The sequence below is a fragment of the Netta rufina genome (genome assembly GCF_964035555.1).
Source record: "Netta rufina genome assembly, chromosome: 2".
In the NCBI taxonomy this organism is placed as follows: Eukaryota; Metazoa; Chordata; class Aves; order Anseriformes; family Anatidae; genus Netta; species Netta rufina.
In genome coordinates this window covers 69,062,839-69,085,932 of record NC_140124.1, presented here as the reverse complement: position 1 = coordinate 69,085,932, position 23,094 = coordinate 69,062,839, and the positions used below count along the sequence as shown (strand labels likewise).

The 23,094-nt window shown below is 46.4% G+C and overlaps 1 protein-coding gene across 4 annotated transcripts in view; it reads left to right on the top strand.

Annotated features, from left to right (window-relative positions):
* Window positions 1–22,820, top strand: part of RREB1 (ras responsive element binding protein 1) — a gene marked incomplete at its 5' end in the record, with an annotated part of 120,842 nt that extends 98,022 nt beyond the window's left edge. For all 4 annotated transcript variants that reach the window (XM_084281958.1, XM_084281957.1, XM_084281960.1 and 1 more), the window contains 3 exons: window positions 667–3,406; window positions 18,039–18,785; window positions 22,018–22,820. In XM_084281958.1, coding sequence (XP_084138084.1) covers window positions 667–3,406; window positions 18,039–18,785; window positions 22,018–22,538 — 4,008 coding nt within the window. In that variant the 3' untranslated portion in view covers window positions 22,539–22,820. The remainder of the gene's footprint in view (window positions 1–666; window positions 3,407–18,038; window positions 18,786–22,017) is intronic.
* Window positions 22,821–23,094: the final 274 nt, after the last annotated feature.

Below are 23,094 nucleotides of genomic sequence, written 5' to 3'. Positions count from 1 at the left end.
CCTTTGGCGTGGAACATTTGCCACATATGAGCCATCTGGGTAGCTTTCAAATATAACATTTACATTTATGATCATTTTCAAGGACAGGCGTAAAATCTATTTGTGAGTTTAGTATTTTTCGTGGGAGAATGAATGTAATCAGACTTGACTAACCAAAAGCCTGTTTGTTTTGGTTTTGTGTTTCATTGATTGGCTTTGAGGGATGTTATTTTATTTTTATTTTTTTCTGTTTTCCCTTCTTGGATGCTTTTTTTTTTTCCCTTCCAGTGTCTTTGTAGTAACAAAGCTAATGGAGGTGATTTTACTTCCCAACTTAGAGATGTTAACTGGATAGTCCCCTGAAGCTACCGTCCTGTCAATGAAGAGAGGGGATTTCTAGAAGGGCAGTTCAGGGTAGAAAGGTATTTGAGAGCCTCAGTAGCTCTCTGAAGGAGTTTGCCTCTATAGAAGGGAAATTTTGGAGAATCAGCCCCTAATGTAGATACACCACTTAGGTGTCTGAAGGCTGTGGAGTGGTAACGTTTCCATGCTAGCTAGGTGGTGGCTGCTCTAAACTCCTTAACTTGGACACTAGAAGAGAGTGTGAGCTGGTGTAGTTTTGCAGTAGCTTGTGGTGCCTTTGCCAGATGGAGGTGTCTACTCTAAATATTTCTGCGTGTCTTGCAGGTGTGGTGTGAAACGAATTTGCGAAGGTGCATCAGCGAATTCCATCGGTTTATTTGCGAGACGTGTAACAAGGCATTCCCCATGCTTTCGGCACTCAAACTGCACACAGAAACTCACGTGATGGATCAGGGAAGAGACAAGCACAAGCCACAGTCCGCGACCCCACCTGGCGAGAACCCAGACCAGAAAGCCTTCATGGCATCCTTGGGCCTACAGTACACCAAAGACATCAAGCCTGTCAAGCAGGAGGACGATACACAAGACGAGGTCCAAGAAATGCGGCTCAGAGCACTGAAGAGTAACCTACCTCAGGAACCCGGCAGCACCAGCCTGCTCAGCCTCTCTCCCCTGGAAGCTGCCTCTATGGGAGGGTCATTTTCAGTCCTCCCCCCTACAAAAGAGAACATAAAGCTGCTCTCACTGCAGCCTTTCCAGAAGGGTTTTATCATCCAGCCTGACAGCAGTATTGTGGTAAAACCCATCTCCAATGAGTCTGCCATCGAACTGGCAGACATTCAGCAGATCTTGAAGATGGCTTCCTCCGCTCCTCCTCAGATCAGTCTTCCTCCGCTTTCTAAGGCACCTTCTGTCCCCGTGCAGTCCATTTTCAAGCATATGCCGCCACTGAAGCCAAAGCCTTTGGTAACGCCCCGAACAGTTGTCGCAACTTCTACACCTCCTCCTCTCATCAGTGCCCAGCAAGCCTCCCCTGGCTGCATTAGCCCAAGCCTCCCACCGCCTCCTCTGAGGCTGATCAAGAACTCGGTGGAGTCCTCCTCCAACTCTCACCTCCCCCAGCCAGGAGCCAAATCAAGTCCTTCCTCGCAGTTGCTCCTCCAACCCAAAGTAGAGCCTTTAACTCAGCATGAGATGAAGACACAGCTGGAGCAGGACAGCATCATTGAAGCTCTCCTGCCCTTGAGCATGGAAGCCAAGATCAAGCAAGAGGTGACGGAAGGGGACCTCAAAGCCATCATCGCAGGGGCAGCAAACAAGAAAGCCCCAACGATGAGGAAAGTCTTGTACCCGTGCCGTTTCTGTGACCAGGTGTTTGCCTTCTCTGGTGTCCTGAGAGCTCATATCCGTTCTCACCTGGGTATTTCCCCATACCAGTGCAACATCTGTGACTACATTGCGGCTGACAAGGCAGCGCTGATCCGGCACCTGCGGACACACAGTGGGGAGAGGCCTTACATTTGCAAAATCTGCCACTACCCGTTCACAGTTAAAGCCAATTGTGAGAGACACCTGCGAAAGAAGCACCTCAAAGTGACCAGGAAGGATATAGAGAAGAACATTGAGTATGTCACCAGCAACGCCGCAGAGATGGTGGATGCCTTCTGCTCCCCGGACACGGTGTGCAAGCTGTGTGGTGAGGACCTGAAGCATTACCGGGCCCTCCGCATCCACATGAGGACGCACAGCGGCTGCCAGAAGAAGAAGCCGTTTGAGTGCAAGGAGTGTGGCACAGCCTTTTCAGCCAAGAGGAACTGCATTCACCATATCCTCAAGCAGCACTTGCACGTGCAGGAAAGGGAGATTGAGAATTACATCCTGGCGGTGGACTGCAGCGCCCAGGAGGGCCACGCAGATGCTCCTTTATTGGAGGACAGCACTTACATGGACCGCAAGCCCATCACGCCTTTCCTGGAGCCACAGAACGGCTTCTTGCTTGGGACATCATCTCACGTTCCCATCAAACTTGAACCTGCGGGCAACTTCCCGATGGATTTTGATGAGCCGCTGGATTTCTCTCAGAAGAACAAAAGCCTGAGTGCCGTGCAAGTGAAACAGGAGAACCTCTTTGGCTCTTCTCCCCTGTCCCTCTATGATTGTTCCATGGAGCCCATTGACCTGTCCATCCCCAAAGCCCTGAAGAAGGATAGCGATGTCCCAGGTGAAGCCAGGAATCAAGAGCTGTCTTCCTCTGGGAACAGTGACGCAGCCTATAACTGTCAGCAGTGTCCTCTGGCCTTCGGCACCAATGGGAACTCAGAGAAAAACAGGGCTGCCAGACATCCCCAGCCACTGAAAGGTTCATTGCATTTGACTGTCCCGATCATTTCCCCAGCTCTCCTTGGCAGTTCTGCCTTGCTGAGACCCTTGAGGCCTAAACCACCACCACAACCTCTCTTGCCAAAGCCTCCAGTAACTAAAGAGCTGCCACCGCTGGCTTCCATCGCACAGATCATTTCGTCTGTGTCTTCTGCTCCTGCTCTGCTGAAAACCGAGGCTGCGGATGCCAGTCCCAAGGCAGTGAGCAGCTCCACTGGGTGTGACAAATCAGGGAACGCCAAAGCAAAAGTGACAATCGTGACCGCCGTTCAGAGAGACTCCAGCCTTCCCAGTGACCTGACTCAGGTGTGTGACTCGGAGCAGTCTCCCATCGCCGACACTGGGCTGGCTAAGAAAAGAGGTAGAAAGAAAGGAACGAAAAATAAGCCTAAATTGGGCAGTGGTGTGGATCTGGAGTCAAGTGGGGAGTTTGCCAGCATAGAGAAGATGCTGGCTACCACAGACACTAATAAATTTAGCCCATTTCTGCAGTCCACTGACAATTTCAAGGAAGAAAGCGGCAGAAATGGAACAAGTGAGGACGAAAAGGAAACTGCCGAAGATAAGCTGCTGAGAGGGAAGAGGAATGCTTACTCAGACTGCCTTCAAAAAATCCCCTGTCCTTCCTGTCCTCGAGTCTTTTCATGGCCAAGTTCCCTGCAGCGGCACATGCTCACTCATACAGGTAAGAGTGCCTTATCCTGGAGGGGGCCTGTAGCCTGAGAATTTTCCTCATTAAAGGGTCTCCCCATGGAGGAATCCTCCTTTCTTGTCCTCTCTCTGATGTCTGAATCATGTTCTTCGTTATTCTGCAAAGCCTCAGCTGTTGCAGTTGCATTGTGGTGGTGGTAAATTTTTTAGTAATGGAATAATCTCTGTGGCTTTGAGTATCAAGGGGGCAAATTAAACTGCTAAACCCAGTTGACTTCAGCAGCGTAACTTAGCGTACATGGAAGAAGAATTTGGTTTCAGGTTTTCTATTATTACTGTCTCATCTTGACCGTGAACATGTGTGCTGAATATTTTATTGTGCCTTACGTGGTTTGTTTGGCCGCATCCAGTGGCTGTTTGTCTACTTCAGTAACGATAAAAACATCCCATCAAAACGAGAGCAAATAAATGCAGAATTGTGGCAGGAAAGGAAAATAACTTAGCGTTTAGCATTTCTTTTTCTTGCGGTGGCTTTTATTTGACAGATCAAAGGAAGTGAATGCAAGAAATATCATCCCAAACATTATGCAGCAGCTTGCCTCTAGGAGATGTTTCTTCTTAGTGTTGACACAAGTAAAGGTGGGCTTACACCCTGGGGCATGGAGGTGTGTATGGAATCTGTAGTATTGTGCTGGTGAGTAAGTAACCTCAAACCGAGGGGTAAACTAAAGGAGGACCTGGGGAGGAAGATTTGCTCTAGGTTTGGGGTCTTCTTCATTCTTCATTGTAATGGAAGTAGTGTGTTGAATGCTGTGTCAGTTTGAAGTCCACTCCTTTTTCCACTACGCTGTAATAATTAGATAACCCAACAGTAGATTCTCATCCTGCTTGGAGAGGAAGAGGACGAAGCTCCGCTTGCTGTTGCTCCCTTTGAAGTCAGTCACAGTTGTTGATATTGTTCTCTTCATTATGCAATCGCAACTCATGTTGTAAAGAGTAAAAGTTAGGAATATTTGTAAGAAGCTTCTGGGAATTGAGTACAGACTTTATTTTCTTTTTTGTTTTCCCCTGAAGTAGTTGAGTTTTCATGAAGCAACAGATTCATGTTGGTCCTAAATGGGAACCCTGGAGAGGTAAAGAGGTTAGCTAAGAGGTTTATAGGGAATCTGAGCTGTGGAGCAGCCCCTGTTACCGTTTGCTTTGAGTGACACAAGGACGTAACTTGCAAGGTATCTGTGCAACAGTGAGGCTATTGTTTTCTGGCCTGCACAGACCAAATTCTGTCATCTTACTTCGTATATATATGGTTTGCTTTCAGTGGTGAGGGAGAACTCTTTACTCGTATCAATTGTTTTCTAACACCCTGCCCTCCAAAAATAATACATCGTTACTGAAGAACTGTTCATGAGACAGAAAACAATGAAGGGAGGTTTTGCCCAGACTAAGGGGGTTGACCTGCTTATTGATGGCAGCCTTCCAAGGTAGCAGCACTGCTGTAAACCCTGAATGAAGACAGGAAAAATGCACTTGGCCGTGAGCTATACTGGTAAAACCTGCCTCCCCTACCATAACTGGGCTTGGAAGGAGACACCATCCTTTCAGAAAGCCTGTGCTGCAGTCCCCACAGGCAGGACACACAACTGCAGCAGTAGCAGGGTTGGGTCCTCGGTGCAGGTACAAGATTTTGGTGATGGCACAGCAGTGGCACTAATCAGATTCAAGCTGGTATGCGCTGGCACTGCTAATAGCGAGCTCTTTCTAATCATTGTCAGAGCAGTGCTGAGGGAGATTTGGTGCTGGAGAACCACTCTGCAGCTAGCTGTGGTCCTGGGGCATCTCCTTTCAGGTGACTCTAGCACTTTGTCTCTAAACTGGGAGTCCACAGCAGCTCCCCTGTGGCAGCAACGTAGATGAGACTGACAGGAGGGAAAGGGGAAAGGTAAGATAGGAAAGCAGAGGAGGTTTAGGCCTGGAAGGATGCATTTCTTCTGTCCCCACCTGTCGCACAAGCAGTGACTTGTTAGATAGCTCTGTTATTTAAAGGGAGCTGAGGAAAGATTTTGATCACTGATCTTACTGCAAAGAGAAGAAGTGAACTTTGTTGTTTGAACTGCTGCTCCCTAACCTGGGGAGGGAAGAGGCCAAGATAAGCTGATGCGAGTGTGCTAAGTGGGAGTCCTGGTGATCTGCTCCCAAAGCACGTGCGCTGGGTACCTGGTCTGTAGCGAAGCACTGCAGGCAGGCTGGTCTGTGCCCCAAGATTCCTGTGGTACGCTGCTGTGAGAAGGACAGCGCAGTCGTATGAGCTCAGAAGTGGCAACCAGCTCCATCCATTTGTAGGGAAGGTGATCTCAGGATAATTTGTGCCAGGGGCCTGAGCTAATGAGTGAGTGTGGCTGAGGAAGAGGTACATCATTTTGAGCATTTAAGCAGTATAGATATTACCAGTTCTACAATACTGTCTTTATAGTACGACATGAAAAAATTTTTACAAGCATGTCTTCCACGTTCAATAAAATTTCAGCATGGAGGACTCCTTCCATGTGGTGTCAAGGTTACATTTACCTTTTGTGAAAGGGCACAAACGCACATTGCTACCAGTAACCCGTATCCTCCACGCAGCCAAAAGTCTCTGATAAAAGCCTTCACACTGCTCAGTCTTGCCTCAACACCGCTATGTGTTTTTACTTCAAAAGCATTTCCCTGGGAAGCACACACCTTCTTTGTTGTTTTTGATTTTAATGCAAAGCTCACCAAGTGGGGCACTGGGAATTTGGCACAGCTTGTTTTTATACAGTGTTTAACATGGTACCTGTGTTTTGTTTGAACATGCTTGAACGCTTGCTTTTAATGCTTTCTTTCTCTTGATGTCGCCTTATTTAATTTTCTCTTCTATGTTCAACTCAGTTTGCCTTTCTGTCTTGCTTTTCTCTCCTGCTCTTGACTTTTTTCATTCTCAGAGCAGCAAATAGGATGTGCCCTGCAGATGATGCAGTTAATTTTGCTGCCTTTATGGTGTGTGAATCAGACTAGGTTCAATACAAAATGAAAGTAATGGTCCTTTTTGGCCATTAATTAGTTACAGATAACTTAGATCTATTTGCAGAGAATCACTTGAGGGTGTATTCAGAGCAATTGTGCCAGGCCATATTTGGCCCAGCATTGTTGTTTGTAGTAGGTAAGATGTAATGGCACAGGTGGTTCTTTTTTTTTTTAAAAAAAACAAAATAAAACAAAAACAACAGATAGCTATTGGCTTGCCAAGCATGCAAAATAAATACTTATCATAGAAATTAAATGGACAGAAAAATATCTATAAACAAAATAAATGAATAAATAAATAGTATACAGTTATGCCCAACCTGTGAGCTTGAATGTTTCCTGTTGATGGGCAGATGCAAGTTGTAAAATAGGATCAGAGGGGATTTTATTCCTTGCTTTTACAACTTAAGTCAAAATAGAATTGTAGACATCTTTTATTTGCAATATTGCAATGGCAATAATGCATTTCCACTAGTACAGCGGTGGGAGGAGATGTATTAATTAAGGAATGATCTTTTTACATTCTGTGATTGTTTAGATGACCTATTATTTTGAAAAAGACTGCCTTCAAATGAACGACTTCATGAAGTGTCCGGCCTAGAATAGGCTTGCTGTGCTGCTAAACAAGTTCTACAATCACTTCTGCATCAGTACACAGATGCAGATGTATTTTAATCCAACTCATGACCATTCTTATGTAAAAAGATAATAATAAGAAAAGCAAATCACATTGCATTTTAACCATAACTGCTTCGATTACCTTCCAGTAAGTTTATATATTTTATCAGAAGAGCAGGTGCCATTAAGGGACAATATGGGAAGCAAGGAATACTGCTTTTTTGATTTTTTTGTGTTCCTTTAAAGGTGACATTTTTGTAAAGCAGTGTAGTTTCCGTTTGGGAATAGGAATGTATTCTTGGGGGGGGGGGGGGATGTTTGCACAGTAAGCAGGGTATTTGTTTGGGTTTTGAGACCTCCAGTTGGGATGTTTGTGTGGAAGGAAGACTACCTTATCTGTTGTAGTTATTGGTCCATATGACAAATACTTGGTAGATACAAAAGTTTTCAAGTCTGAAAATATGAGAAAATTGTGACCTGGGATGCAGGTTGAGTTTCAAGCAATTAATCCCCAGCTAATCCTGTCATTGCATGCTTGAAAAAATATGTGGAAAGGAATTGGGCTATCATGAAGGAGAAGGATTTCTGCTGAACTTTGAAGTTCTGTTCTGTATTTGCATTGTGAATAAAGCCAAATAAAAAGTGCAGAAAGTGGTGGTATTCGTAGCCATAAATTTATGGTTGATTTAGCAGGCATATAAAAAGAAAGAGTGAGTGACTTGAAAGCCTGCAAAAAGCAGTGCCATGAAACTTCTAAAAAGTTGTGTTAACACTGCAAGAAAATGAAGAGAGAGAAACAACCTACATGAGTTGTCCGCAAGATACAGGGAATCCCTCGTTCAGGTTGAGATGTTAATTAGGACAGATCAAACTCGTGGAAGATTAAAGTGAGAAAAGTACCCACAAAGTCATATCAAAGAGGCTGCTGGTTGTATGTTTGCATGTGTGTGTGTGCACGTGCATGTCTGTGTTCAGGGGTTTGGTGTGAGAGGGGAAAGGTTTGGCAGGAGCAGATCTTTTTCTTTTAACCATCCTCAAAACCTCTTTCTTCATCACACAGACGTCTTGAAGGGCAACTTCCCTCGTTCCACTGTGTGATCCTGGCTTTTCTTCCAGACGGTCCTGTACTCAGTCCCTTCCCTTGTTTTAGTCATTTAAATGAATTGCAGACATGAAAAACTTTCTCCTGTAGGGAAGTAATTGATAGTTTATTCAATATACGGGGCTTGATTCCACTGAAGTCTATGGGAAGATGCCCAGTGGCTTTGATGGAAGTTGTGTAAAATTCAAACGTGATAAACATCTCGGGAGATGACCTGTTATTGAAAAGCTTGCAATGAGCTTGTTGTAGCAGGTCAACTTTGACTAGGGATTTTTTTTTTCCCCCCACAAGAGCAGAAGAGGATAAAATTTGGTTGCGAAAGGCTGGTCTCAGAGATTACTGACCAGGTGACTCAAGAAAGAAAGAGAGGGAGAAAGCAGTAAAGGGGAAAAATGAGAGAAAAAAAAAATAAAACAGAAAGAAAAACACAAGGAGATTTCTTACTACACGTTACAAGCACAGATAAGCACACTGTTTTCTTGTGTCAGGTCATGAGCCTCCATCCCATGTCAAAAATACGTTATCTTTTCTACCAAATCTCACAGAAGTTGCACAAACCTGCAGTTGCCATCTGCTCCCTGGGGAGAAACGGGCTTATTCCCCAGTGTGAGGAATGCTGGATCTCCCCCTAGAGCAGGCAGCTCGCCCAGGTTGTTCAGAGCGGCAAGACCGAGTTGTGTTAGTTGTACTGAGCGCGGTAGAAGAGCAAAGCGTAAAGATGGAAGAAACGTCCTGCTGCATTAGAGCAGTGGTCCATGCAGCCGTGTACTCTCTCTGATGGTATCAGTAGGATGTGCTATTTAGGGTGAGCTTGTGGGCCTGGCCACTTCCTGCAGTCTGTGCCTCTTGTGCTCTGCCAGCATCCGCAACCACTGCATTGGGGTTGCATCTGGGAGGGCACATCCCTGCCCACTCCCTTCACTACCTGTTAAGGGTCCGGCTTTCTGTCGTTCTCTCCGATTGCTTTCTGAACCTGCTGATGCTGTCTGCCTCTGACCTCACATACGTGGTGTCAAGCTCCAGAAGTTCAGTACCTGCTGTGTAAAGAAATATTTTTTTAAGCCGATCCCCTGCGAGCTTCAGAGAGCCTCCTTTTGTTCCAGCACTGCAGGATTCCAAGCTCTGTTGGTTGCTCTCTTTGCTGCCTTTGTAATTTGCAGACCTCAATCTTATCAGCTCCTTCTCTCTGCCAAAATTAGGATCTCGAGCCTTTCTGGTGTCTCCTCACAGGGCAGCTGCCCCATCGCTTGGATCAGGTTTGCTCTGCGCCTTCTGCATCCCAGCTATGTCCTTCTTGTGGCGCTGAGACCAGAACTACATGCACAACCTGAAATGAGGGCACACCAGGCCTTTACACCTCAGCAAAGGGACACCCTTTGTCTTGCTTTCAATACCCTTGCTTGTGATACCCAGCGTTTTTTGGCTTTATTTTGGCTGCTGATGCAGGCCAAGGCAATGATCCTGGGGAACTCTGAGAGATGGCTCTGAGACCTCCTGCCTAAGCATACTGCCTGTACCACCTTCAGCATCACGTAGGCATGGTTCAGGTTACTTTTTCTAGGTATTTTTTACTTTAAATTTGTCTGCACCAAAACTCACTTGTCATCTTTTGAGAGTTTTGCAATAAAGGAGACCACCTGTCAGATCACACAAGGCTTTTTGTTGTGGGCAGGTGAGTGGCATTCAGAAGAAGGGGTGAGCAGACATGAAGCCACGCTGGGTGCAGCAATTCAGTGTTCTTCTGTGCTGGCCAAATGGAATCGATGCACGGAGGAAGCTTGGCAGGAGGTGGTGCACGTCCCCTCCCTGGAAAGGGCCGGCACAAAGCAGCCACCTCCAAGAGAGGCAGGGCAGCGGTGTGTCGCTCTGGGTATGTTTCATGGAAGATTTGTTGAAGAAACAAATCTAAAAGCAGCAGGAAGTTTGTTCAGAAGAGCGTGCCGTCCTCACTGCCTCTCTCATCCTTTCTCTTCCTTTTGTTACGGCAGGTTGCATTGCAGTGATTCAGACGCAGTCTTTCAGGTCTCGGTGCTAGTCTGGCAGTAAAATCTGCCGTGCTGGAGGCATGTTGCGACGTGAATTGCTCCTGCCTAGCGCGAAGGACGAGGCTGTCTGGTTACCATGCTAACGGCCCGGCGCAGTTAGGGGCTGCTGGTGCAGCTCGGTATCCGGCTGTCACGTGGGCTGATCCTGCCCATGCAGACAACAGATGGTTGCAGCCTGGGAGAGGAAGACTCATGTTATAACACGATCCCCTCGCGGAACAAAAGCCTCCAGGAAGTGCTCTGCGACAATCTTAGCGGTGGGACGAAGCCGCAGCGCCCTAACGGGGTCTGGTGGGAGCTTCCCCTGTAGCCAGAGGGATGCTGACGGCAAGGAAAGCCTTCCTAAAGTTGCTCCGGCGAGCGCTGGGGTGACACGTAGGATGTGCAGGACGTTGGTGGAAGGTAAATGTTGTTCTTAGTGCTTGTGCAGGCGGCGCTGGGCTGGTCAGAGTGGTTCGACCTGCCCCCGGCAGACAGAGCCTTGGGCCACGGTTGGATAACACAAAGCACTTCTCGTAGGTACTGGCTCGACCTGTTCCCAACTGTTCATCCCCACAGCTGTAACTGACCCAGCTGCCCAAAAAAATGAAAAGGGCAAGGGGAGGGACCGGCAGTCGTGAGATCAGTTCCCGGATCCAGCTCGTGGTGCAGCCCTAAAAAGAGCACATTGATGCAGCCGAGGCGTGGAGCTGGCAGCATCTCCTGGGAGGCGCTGGGGATGGATACTGTTGAAATTGGCTTTGCCATCAAACGCTTTGTGTCTTCAAATAGCAGCTTCAGAAAGCAAGGAAGGAGCCCAGCTCATGTGCTGGTAGCGTTACCACGTGCACTTTGTAGCATGGCTGAATATTTCTAGCAGGCTTCACCAGCTGGTGTTTAATCATGGGCCAGAATCATTCAGCAGCTTTGGACCTGTGGTCTCCCTCCACTGTCCAAGCAAAATGGATTTCAGAGTCAGTGGAAGCAAATTACAATTTGATGCTGTGGCTCAGTTTAAAAGGGGCCATTTCTCTTTTTGTTCTGGGTGAGCAGTGTGGTTGGGAATCACAGGAGAAGCCCTGCGAAGGCTAGACCTGCATGTGAATCATAGTTCAGAATGCACTGTGTGCTGAAAGGAAAGGGAATGAAGGGAGATGCATTTGGTCTGCCCTAAAGGAAGCGGAGAGGAAAGCTTTAAGATGAGGTGTAAGACAGGAAGTGCAATTCAATAGAGTGTCATTGGGAACAAGTTTATAGAGGGCTTCTTTTGGTCTTGCTTTAAACTGAAAGGAAAAACAGGATGGTGGCTTTGAATAGGAGTCAGGCAATGTGTGTAAGCGATGGGGCTCATGTGTGTCCTTGCTTGGTGGAGCAGAAGGAGCAGCCTGACGACAGCTCCTGACACAGGAGGAGAACATCTAATCCAGGAGGGGCGGCTCGCAGCGCTCGGGCCAGGGCAGACTGCTACAGCTGCACGGTGGAGCAATTCAGTGAATCGCCCACTTTCATCACGTTAAAGCAAGCCTGCCCTCGCCTCCTTAGGGCTTTCTGAATGCTCCTTTCTTGCGACAAAATGTAGTCGATGGAGGCGAGATGTGGGATGGGAATGGGGTAAGGGATTATCCGTTACGTAATTCAGAAAGACACTTTCCTAAGGAAGGATCAATTTCTTTAAAGAGCTTGCTTCTGATGTGAGACAGTCAAAAACAACTGCTCTGTGCTAACTAGGCAAATATTTACGAAGTAAGTATGCTCAACAGTGAATTTTCCGATTAGCGTTTAGCAGAATTCATCTTTGCTCTAGAAATCTGCCACTCTGTGATCCCCACAGAAATCATGTGAGCCCTGGTTATAGTGGAGGACTTTTTGTTTTTCCAAACTGTTGTAGCTGTCTGTACCTCTGAACTACATTTGTGGTTATTTCCTAGAGGACAAAGGGCTTGAAACTGCATTTTCTGTCAGGCAAAGTTTAACAGCCACTCTGGAGCTGTGGCTCATGGCAAAGCAAGAGTTGCTTAGTGCAGGAGTAAGTGGCAAACAGAAGAGCCATGAAGTTGGACTGAATGCTAGAGCTGTTGTGTAGAAGATACTGAGGAGATGATATATAACTTCCTGAGTGTATTGCCAGCTCTGCATAAAACTGCCTTTCTGATAAACAGGAGAATTCAGCATGAACTGAAAGTCTCTGGCCTTTTTCCCCCCAGTTCAGTGCAGATTTCCACTTGCTAGGTGCAGTCAGATCTGGTCCTGAATGCCTTTGTTTGTGTTGGTGAGTTGAACTGCTCACTTGAAGGTAATGGGGGATCCCAGCTTGTGTGAAGGGCAAACAGCATCGTGCTCTTTATCTGTTCTCCAGAGTTTTAGTTTCAACCAGCTGTTTCATTTAATAACCCATTTCTTTTCCAGATTTGGTTCTCTCCTTTTTCCCCAGATGTGTTCAGTTCCCTTTACTTTAAAAAGTCCTTTTCTATCTTTAATGTTTTCATTTCCAAGAGGCATGCAGATATGACCGAAGATCCCTCAACCATGGACAAATTAAATATTTAACTTCGGGTATGATTTAAAGTGATGTAATGAAGGTGGCTAAATGTTAGAGTGTTTACAATAAAAATGGACAAAGATAGCCCCCATGTTTTTGCAAGTTGACTGCAGGTTGGAAAGATGTTCTCCGAACTGTGCGTAGAAGTAAGAGCAACACGGTGCGAATTCATAAAAGGTACCAAATTTACTAATCTGCTACCACCTAGTGGTGGCTGCGGCTATCGTAAAAAAAAAAAAAAAAAAAAAAAAAAAAGCTGGGGTTATTTCAGTTAACATAGGGAAAATAGTAAGTCATTGGCTCATCTGACTGGTAATGCCAGCTGCTTGTCCAACATTCATTTCCAGTGCTCTGTCTGCTCCAGTTTTCAGCATTATTTATGTGATGGGTTTGCTGACATTTCTCTTGGGATGTCAGGAGTGTTTGGCAATAAACACTTGCTTTAAAGTCCCCAAATCATTTCCACTACAACACCCTGTTTTATCTAATAGCTCCTCAGCATCTCAAGCTTCACTCTCTATTCCACCTTAGTTCCAAGGAAAAAAAACGCAGGAGAACAGAACCAAACCACCAGCCTCCCCGCCTTGATCTCTATCTGCTCTTTTATCTGAAACTTTCCATGTTCAGTGTCTCTCCTGATAATTTTGTTTGTGTATGCAGGAAAGCAGTTTACTCCTCGTTTTGTTTCTGCTTGCCATCTCTAAAAGATGAAGTGGACTGTTCTGACTAGGCCAACTTAAAATTGCAGCTTGAATTGTAAATAGACTTCAGCAAAACAGTCTTCTCTTGCCACAGTTTGAAGGAAAAAGTGATTTTGGCTACAACTATATAGTGGTTTCTTTCATGCAGTAGGAAAAGTTTTTGCATTCTCAGATGGAGTCCTTGAGGTTTTGCTTATGAATATATCTCCTGAGAAGTTTGTTTTTTCCCAGAAGCTGAAGAGGCAGCAGCCGAGCTGCAGCTTCACATGGCCGCCTCCTTACGGCCTCACCTCCCTGCCTGTCCCCTCCCTCTCCTATCTTCTTTGCCTCCAATCTTCTTTGGCTCCTGTGTCATGACTGACTCTGTGAAACTGTGCCGCCTTCATTGCCTCGCCTCAGAGAAGCAACACAAACGTGGTCAGTCAGGACAAGGTTGTGTGCTCTGCAGGGGCTTTTGCAAGGGCAGCTCTCTGCTCTTGTCCTCACCAGCTGTGAGTATCTGCAGGATAAAAAGTAGACTGGAAAGCATTTTACAGCCTTAGTGAATGGTGAATAGGAAAGGATGAAAGAAATAGCAGGCCTTTCCCATGCAACCTGCCTTTCTCTCTGCCTACATGTGGCTGCTCGGCACTGTAAATCAGCAAAACCCTGGAGCCACTGGTTCTGGAAATAGGAATGACCCGTCTGAGAGGAGCGCGGGCTTTTTGCAGGTGTGTTTGCCCAGATCTGAAGGCTCGGTCAAAATCCTTCCTTCTGTGTAAGATAGCCTAGCCTTCTGTGTGGCCAGCAAGGTTTTCTGTCACTAGCAGTATGCGTGTAAAGGGGGAAAGGCCATCAGCGTGGGCCAGGCCTCAGCTCTGCAGGAGCAGAGAGAGCAGTGCCTCTTGCACTGCCAGGAATCCCAGCCCAGGCGCCCAGCGAGGCTGTCCTCACGACAGTCGTCTCTCCCACACACCTGCCCGGCTCCTGTGCTGCTCTTCCAGTTTGTCTGCAGCGGAGCAGGGCTGATTTCTCACCCAGCCCCAAAGAGCCGGGTTTTGTGCAAAGCAGGTCACTTTTTCACCAGCTGCGAAACCAACCGCGCAGGTTGGGGGTAACCACAGAGCAGCTCGACTAGTCGGGAGCTGCCATTTTACGATATGCATGCAGTTTCGTAAGGGGCCTGTGAAACTCTTCCCTGACACGGAAAACAGCAGGTCTAGTTGGTGCAGGTAGGAAGGAAGAGCGCTCACCCAAACACGTACGCATGTTAACGTGATCCCGGCTCGGCCCGTACCTGAATTTTGAATGTGTTCGTTCAGTGGTGGTGAGCCAGTTTTGGAAGAGCGAGCACGTGTGTGCCTGTGCTGCCAGTGTCTCAAGTCTTCGCCCTTCCTGAATGTGTGGTGTTGAAACTTCACCTTCCTTTTCTCGGTGTCAGCCTCATCCGTCTGCCTGTGCTGGTAAGGCAGCGTGGCTTACCTGTGGCCTGCCTGTCCCTCAGAGCCTCTCTCTCCCACATGAAAATGTAACCGTGGGTCAGCCACACAAGAAGAGAATAACAGCTGAGAGGGGTACAAAGGCTAGAAAAATGAGATGGAGTAAGCAGGACAAGGAAAAGTTAGGGAAAATAAGGGGAAAAGTGGAAAATCATGCCTGATAAGCAAAATGCTGAACTTAAAAGTTGGTAAGGTTTCTGCATTTGAGGGATTTAAAAGAAAGCCTTCCAGTTTGAGCTTGCTCTTGCTTGAGTGCTACTGATGCATATTCCCCTCCTTAACATTGCTCCCAATATTTCCTGTCTGAAAAGTCAACTTATTCTGCACCCACTGTCTTGTGTTTGGTCAGCAAAGAGTTGCAAAGCATGGCTCCTGCCATGACAGAAGAGGAACTCCATCTATCTTGGTCTCCTCACGCTCTTTACCCATCTCCATCCTAACAGCCTTTCCTGCCCTGCTCCCCAGTAAAACCCTCCTCCTTGCTTTGCTTGCAGTTTTAATTCAGCCTAGTGCACATACCCTCAGGGGAGCGTCTCCTGACCTCGACCCGTGGACCTCACCTTGCTGAGGCCTGGAGCTGAGGCACCAGCACTGGGTGTGCAGCAGCCATTTGGGTGCTTTCCATTGGTATTGCTTCAGGATCTCCATGCCGCAGCCCACTTTGCCACACCAGTTTGTTGTTTTTTTTGTCCATCATTCATCAATATGTCTTGGTGGCAGTAGCAACCAAAGGCTGCTGGCAAGGAAGCTCCTTTCCTCCTTGTTTCCCTTCTCTCTTGGAGCAGTGGTTCTGGGGGTCACCTCAGTCCAACCTAAATCCATGTCGGTGAGGAAAAGACCCTGCTGACTGTGCAGTTCTGTGAGTGTTAGGATCACGTAAGGGTTGGGGCAGGAGTCGGTGGCCAGGGACAAGGACAAGGACCTTTTCAGCAGCATCATAGAGTCGCATTGCTCATCATTAATCCTTCCTTTCATCCAAACTCTTGGGCCAAGATGAGGGGTTCACAGGGATACACAGATGTCCTGTTCCTGCCCCCAAAATGCTGCGTCTGTAAGAAGGCAGCAGGCCAGGAACCCACAGAAGTGCTTCTTCCTCTGTTTTTTGTTTGTTTGTTTGTTTTTTGTTTTGTTTTGTTTTGGTTTTGTTTTTTGTTTTTAATCATTTTCCCTGTATGGACGTGGCCTGAGTTTGGGTTCTGGTTTTGCTCCCTTGCCTGCAGCATCAGCCACAAGATCCTGCTGCCTGCGCGGAACCAAGAATGCTTTGTGTGCCCCCTGCTTCTCATACGTGCCAGTCTCACATTTCTCTGCTTGTAAAGCAGTGCTGCCCCTTAATTATTATGCTTTGGGATTTCATCTGGATTTTTAGAAATTGCCTCTTGCAGTTTATAATAACTTTAATTTTTTGTCTTAATTTATCCAAACAAGAAGCAACGAGTCAAAACAGAATTCAAATGCAGGTTTGTAAGGCACTTGTAGGTGACCTTTGTTTTCAGGTGCACACATCCTCAAACTCTCCAGCATTATACACAGATTAGGGCTTAGTTGCAAGTTTTAATGGGTAGATAATTAGATGAGGAATGAATTTTGTCAAATGCTTTTGTGTAATCCACTGTCTATGTAAACTGATCTGTTTTGATTAAAAGGTAAGATTATTTTTTTGACAGATGACTTCTCCCCTTCAAACCCCCAAGAGAAAGTGTATCATGGATTATGCTGTATTAAGTGATAGTTCACATTCTGGAAATGTTGCTTAGCTTTGGCATTTGTTTAATAGCCATTGATTATCACTTTTGCAAGGAGATGGGGTCAATGCAAGTTACCCTGCAAAACTACATTTGGACTACTAAGTGGCTGAGAACTACCTTCATACCTTCTGCAATTACTCCTTGCTTATGAAAAAAGCCCCTAATGGGCAATCCATGCAATTTAGAGACAAGCACACATGATGCTGTGTCAAATGCAGGATTTAAGTCCACCTTGTAGATACTAAGTGGTTATTGGACTTGCAGATAAATGCTGAAATGACTGTTAAGTTGTGTGGTGCCTTGGCTGCATGCTGTCGACAAGAAGGAGGTGGGGGAATGACTTAAAACAAGGGAAGTTTCAACTTCCAGAAAGCATGACTTGCTAAGCTCATGTCCTGGAACGGCCGCTGGAAAGTGGCACAGGAGATGCAGTTACATGCCGTGCATCACTCAGCTTTAGCATCCAGATCCAGTCCAGCTTATTTCCTATTTACACGTACACTATTTGTATAGAGCTTGGGAGAGGTGCAGCTCTGCCCCTTTGTTAACCTTACCTGTGTTATATTTTTTGAACATGTTATGTCCTCAGCAATGGTAATGCTGCTGCAAACTGATAGGGTCATGGAGGATGTCATTAAGGTGGACATTTTAGGTGTGTTTTGGTTTTTAGTTGGGGGAATGAATGGTGAAACAGCAAAGGATGTCACCTATTAAGCCGTCTTGGCTTAATATTTCGATTCCAGGTGGTATCGATGTAACAACAAGCATGCATCAAATACCCACATGGAGACAAACTTCTGCAGCTTTTGCTTATATGATGTATACCCAATTTTTTAACTGTCCCCTGTGTTAATGCGTGTGATAATCTTTAACATTTAATTGTACAGATTGGTTGCATGAGGCCTTTACGTTCCCTTGGAAAAACATTTCTCACTACTTACAGTTTATCAGTTAGATTAATACATGTGTTACTTGTGTTAAATGTGCTAAATACATGGTGTTACTTCAGCCTATATCCATATTTCATACGTGAGTTTATAAATACTACCTCTGTGTGTCTCTGATACAGCGTATTTCTAACAGCAGTGACCTAAACTCATCCTCAGTGTCTCAGCGTTTTGTGTGCTCTTGTAAAAGCGATTACATCCCACTTCAAGAAACTGCCACGAATGCGTGTGTATTTTGGAAAAGAAAGCATCTTATTACAGATTTTTAATCGTCTTGTTAACTGGGTTCTGTGGTGTTTTGATCTCTTTTCAGCTGTAAGTTACTGGCCTGGGTCACAGATAAGAAAAGCAGATGTTGGGACACTTGATCAGCAGCCCTGCTCGTGGGTCCGTGTGAAGCCTTACTGCTGATAGCTGTGAGTCAGCGGAGGGCGTCCCACTGAAAGCTTCTCTCTGTTTGCTTGCAGACAACCAGTCCGATGCGGAGACACCCACCACAGGAAACGAAGTCTTGGACCTGACCTCCTGCGAGAAGGAACAGCCAGAGGAAGTAACAGAGCTACCAGGGAGTGAGTGCAGCCCCAAGGAGGAGCAAAAGGCTGAATCCCCTCCGGCAGAAGAGGACGCTGAAGAAAAAGCAGATGAATATGAAGAGGGCCCTGAAGAAGATTCTGTAAGTAACAAAAGTCTTGACCTCAATTTTGCCAGCAAATTAATGGACTTCAAGCTGGCAGAGAGTGACCAGAGCACAGGCAGCAGTTCTCAGACTGAAAAGAAACATGCCTGTGATGTTTGTGGCAAAACCTTCAAGTTTGCTGGCACTCTTAGCCGTCACAAAAAGGCCCACATTCGTGAGGACAGAAAAGATGAAAGGAGCAGTGAGGATGAAAGCAAAAGCATCCAGGATGATGCAGGTGCTCCCTTGATGCAGGACTCTGGTCTTGAGCAGGAAGAGTCTCCGATGGACTTGAAGGTAGTGGAGTCTCCTGTGGACTGTGAGGCAACAGGAAAGGAGAATGAAGAGAGCGAAAGCATCTCTGAGGGGGAAGGCACAGAGAGAAAGTCCACTGAGAAGAGCAGTGATGACAAAAAACCAAAGACTGATGGGGCTAAGAGTACTGCAAAAGCAGACAAAAGAAAGAAAGTCTGTACTGTGTGCAACAAGCGTTTCTGGTCCCTGCAAGATTTGACGCGACATATGCGGTCTCATACAGGTAAGAGGAGATTTCAAGGCAGAGCAGATTGCAAGCCAGTCTGCCACCAGACTGGTGCATCTGATCTGGAGGTGCACAATTACTGCTAGCACTCGAGGTTGGAGACACTGCTTTTAGTCCTGCAGGTAGCTGCAAGGTATCTTCTCTGCCCCAATCTCCATGCTGCATACAAAGCCTATTAAGGGAGCAGGAATAGTCACAACACTGCCTTACCTTCAGTTCCCAAACAGTTTTCCCCTATGCTTACTTAGAGTGTTCAGGGGTGAAGGCAGATATGGAGAGCTCCACACAATTGTTCTTGTCCAGCTTCTCACTCCCTTCTCACGGTGTGTGCATGGCTCTACCTCTTCCCAGTATTACTCTTCCCAGTATTTTGATGAGCAGTGAAGAAGCGTGGCAGTACATGATAAGACTTCTCTGAGCAGAAGTTGAAAGAAAGAGGGTTTTTGTCTGATTGTCAGACATGCTACTATGCTGATGATGTGCATGACCTGCTGCCTGAGTGAAAGGCACAGCTACAATTGGCACTCTGCTTTTCCTTCAAACTTGGGCAGAGAAAGTGGAATACAGGTAGTAAAGTCTTTGCCTCATGACTTGGCTCGGCAGTTAAAATACTTGAGATTGCTTTATGGGATAAATTTCAGTAGTGCATTGTGAAGGAGATGAAGTCATGAGCCAGCTCAAGGGTGAATTAATCACTCATCCTTATTAATTCATCCTTATTAATGATGTATTTTTACCTGTCAGTGAGCTGTTCCAATGTGGGAAAGGAAGCTGGTGCAGTTTGAAGTTTTGTGTCTTTTGAAGGCGCTTTCTGCTGAAGACAGTATCTTTGAGATTAACTTTGAGTACAAAATATTTGTGCTGTACTTGAAGGTAAAGGTTCAATAACCTACACCAAAGACCAGTGCCTTAACCAAACGTTTTACCTTCTGAACTGTAAATATTGACCTCTGAAGTGCAGAGATGACTTGTTTTTTTTCTGGCATCGAAGACTCAAATCTTGAGTGAAACAAGGGGTGGGCCCCATTCTCGTGCCTATTTTTATACTAATACAGAAGCTTTGGGAAGATTCTAGTATCTCAAACTCCGAGCTTTATACCCAAATGAGTGTAACACTGGTGTGTGTCTGTGGAGATCCCATAGTGTGTGTTTTAAATGTTTTCATTGCACACTGAGATAGGCAGACCTTGTTGACATGCCAATTTCTTTGCTGTTCATTTCTCTGTCTTATTTGACACTGAAGGATATTTCAACATAGACCAGCTGCTGAATAGAAACATGGGTCAGTGCTTTCTTCAAATAAATTTAAGTACCTACTGTTCAGATCAGTGCATTTTCAAGTGATGGTTTTGCCTCCATACTGCCAGTTGACTCTCCTCTTTCCTCTCTCCATCCCACTCACTCAGACATATTGGCAGAATGCTGTCTATGTAATATTGCCTACACTTTGGTTATAACTTTTTTTTTAAGATAAGTGTGGGAAGTTTTTGTAATTCTTTTACTCGAAAGAGGAGCACAGGGGCACACATAAGCGTGTAAGGGATCCCTGTTGCAGTGCCTGCCTATGGATGGAAATCAGGCTGAAAACAATTTCCCCAACCCAGTGCAGGCTGCCCCCTGGCACGTAGTTGTAGGGGGCTCTGGGGCACCCTTCCCAAGCGCAGGGTGAGCCATGGCACTGCAGTGTTTGCATCCAGGTGGTGGATGGGCAAAGGCTGCCGGCTGAAAAAGCTCCTGGCACGGGGCTGGAGCTCTGTCCCCTGACCTCTGTCAATAGCAGGTGCTTGAGCAGGGCACCAGGGAGAAACATTGCTCAGAAGTGTCACACCTCTCGGGGACAGCAGGAGCAGCTTGTACACAGCAGCCAGTCTTTGTAATTTATTTACATTACACTTTGTAATTTATTTACATTTTAATGATCCCAAGTGTTATAACAGAGAAATTAGCCTCAAAAGTGTTGTTCTGTGTGCTTGTTTGCACAAATTGGTGTCTTGGTGGAATTGCACTGCTGAGAAGTCTTTAATAGCTACAATCAAGCTGAATCCATCAGGGTGGGACCTTTGGTTCTTCAGCGTTGGTAGGGCAGCAGTGGCAGGTAGCACCTTGGGGCACTTTGCTTCATCAGGAGTTTGGGGGAATTTTATCAGTGGGGCTGTGGCTGTGTTGTTTTTCCATGAACTCATGCTCAGGAAACTCTTGAAGCATTTCAGGTGCAAAAAGCGGTTCTGGAAGCAGAGCAAACTGCCTGTCAATTACAGCACAGGAGCAGCTTTGCAGCTGCTCTGAGGCTTAAGGTTGCAAAGCAAGTGGAAGAATTTTGCCTGGAGAGTAACATTTCTTGCACAGGTGTAAAGAGGTTTTTTAGGGGCTTTCATTTGTTGCTCCTATCAGAGATCAGAGTAGAGCAGCAGGTTGAGGAATATCAACAGCGTTGTAAACAATATCCCAAGGCAGATGTTTTCCACTCGGTCAGTAAATGTTGATCACCTCTAACAGACACCTCTGGTGTCCTGTAAATGCCTGACAAATCTAGGCCCTGTAGCTGCTTATTCTTTCTTGAAACGCAGCGATGCCATCAGCCTGCTTCACAAAAAGAGTAGGGGTTGTTGTGTTGAGTAATTCACGACAGCTTCTCTTTGACTTAGCTAAGTAACTCGGGTATTACTCGCCTGCCAGCGTCTAAGAGAGGGAGATGTTTTTTCATTTTTAAGTCCTGTTGACCGCAGGTGGCTGGGCAATATCCCTACCCTTCCATCTCAAATCCCCTCTCTCTGCATATACCGGGGCCTGACCTGTAACATCGAGCACCCGTGGAGGGGGAGCTGCTGTAGCAGTGCAGGTGGCTGCTTTCACGAACGCATTTAAGCTCCATAGGGTGACTACAGAGTTCTTCCAGAAAAGTTGCTGGCTAACCTAGATGGGATGCTCACAGGCACCTGGGGCGTATGGTCTTCTTCCCTGCTTAGAGCGGGGCCATACCAAGTTTGTAGAAACCTCCAGACACCTAGGTTTTGGTTTTTCATTTGTGCCCCATGGCATTCGTCTGTATACCTGCTTGCATACCATGAGCTGGTTTGATGGTACGGAGGCAAAAACCTGCATAAATGTGGCACCCAAGTTCAATGAAGGTACTGAATCTGCAGGGTGTGGAGCATCTCATGCTGCTTGAAACAGGAGGGCGGTGCGTTTGTGACCTTACGGCTGACTTTGCACTTCCATTCTCTTGTAGGCGAGAGACCGTACAAGTGTCAAACCTGTGAGCGGACCTTCACTCTGAAACACAGCCTGGTTCGTCACCAGCGCATACACCAGAAAATCAAAAATACTCGAAACCACGGGAAGGAGAGCGACAAGGAGGAGACCCAGTCGAGGTGCGGAGAAGACAGCGAGAACGAGTCGAGCCACAGCGGCACCAACCCCATCTCAGAAAACGAGTGCGACTCCGCGGGGGGTGTTGGCAGCCACCCATCCACCTCGAGAAGCCGAAAAGAGTCCGTGGCTGGCACGGCCAAGGACTCCCCCGGCAGAGAGGAGAGGCCGAGCGGGCGAGGGGCTGGCGCCTGCCTCCCGGAGCCCACCAAGAGCGCACAGAAACAGACCGCAAAAGACCAGGAAGCTCGGGGTAGCTCCGAGCTCGAGAGACCGCCGGGTTTCATTCAAGACTTGCTGGAGATGCACAACAAGAAGTCTCCCATGAATCACATTCTTGCCTCTGCAGACAGTGCGCCTCAGCTCTTGGGGGTGGAATGAATTGCTAGGAGGTCGGACCCGTCCCAGCACACAAACTAAAGCCAGCAGAGCAAGGTTTCCAGGGTCTCGTTTTGGAAGAGCGACCTAGAGCTGTGGGGAGAGTATGGCAGACTGGATGCAGTGCCATATGCCTTTCAGTATAATAATGCAAGAGACTACAGTATATACTGATTTGAGTGCCTTACTACTTTATTAGATCTTTTGGTATCATAGATTTTTTTTTTTTTTCAAAAATGATTTTTTTTAATATTTTAATGAATTATTTGGAGAGGACCTTTTTCATTTAAGCATTAATGTTACCTTTTGTATTGGTGTGTGTGAGCTTGGTCTTGTATATCTGTGATAGTCGCTGTGTTTGTTCTCTGAGCTGGAAATGGGGCAGTGGGGTGGGAGGCCCTTGGATACCACAGCCAATAACTGGAAGAAAATTATGTGAATTTCATACAAAATAGTCAGAGGAAATGCAGATGAGATGTTGATTTTTTTTTTTTTTTCTCAGTAGATGTTCTTGCATTTGCCACAGGGTGGAGCATTAAGCCTGTTCCAGGCATTAACA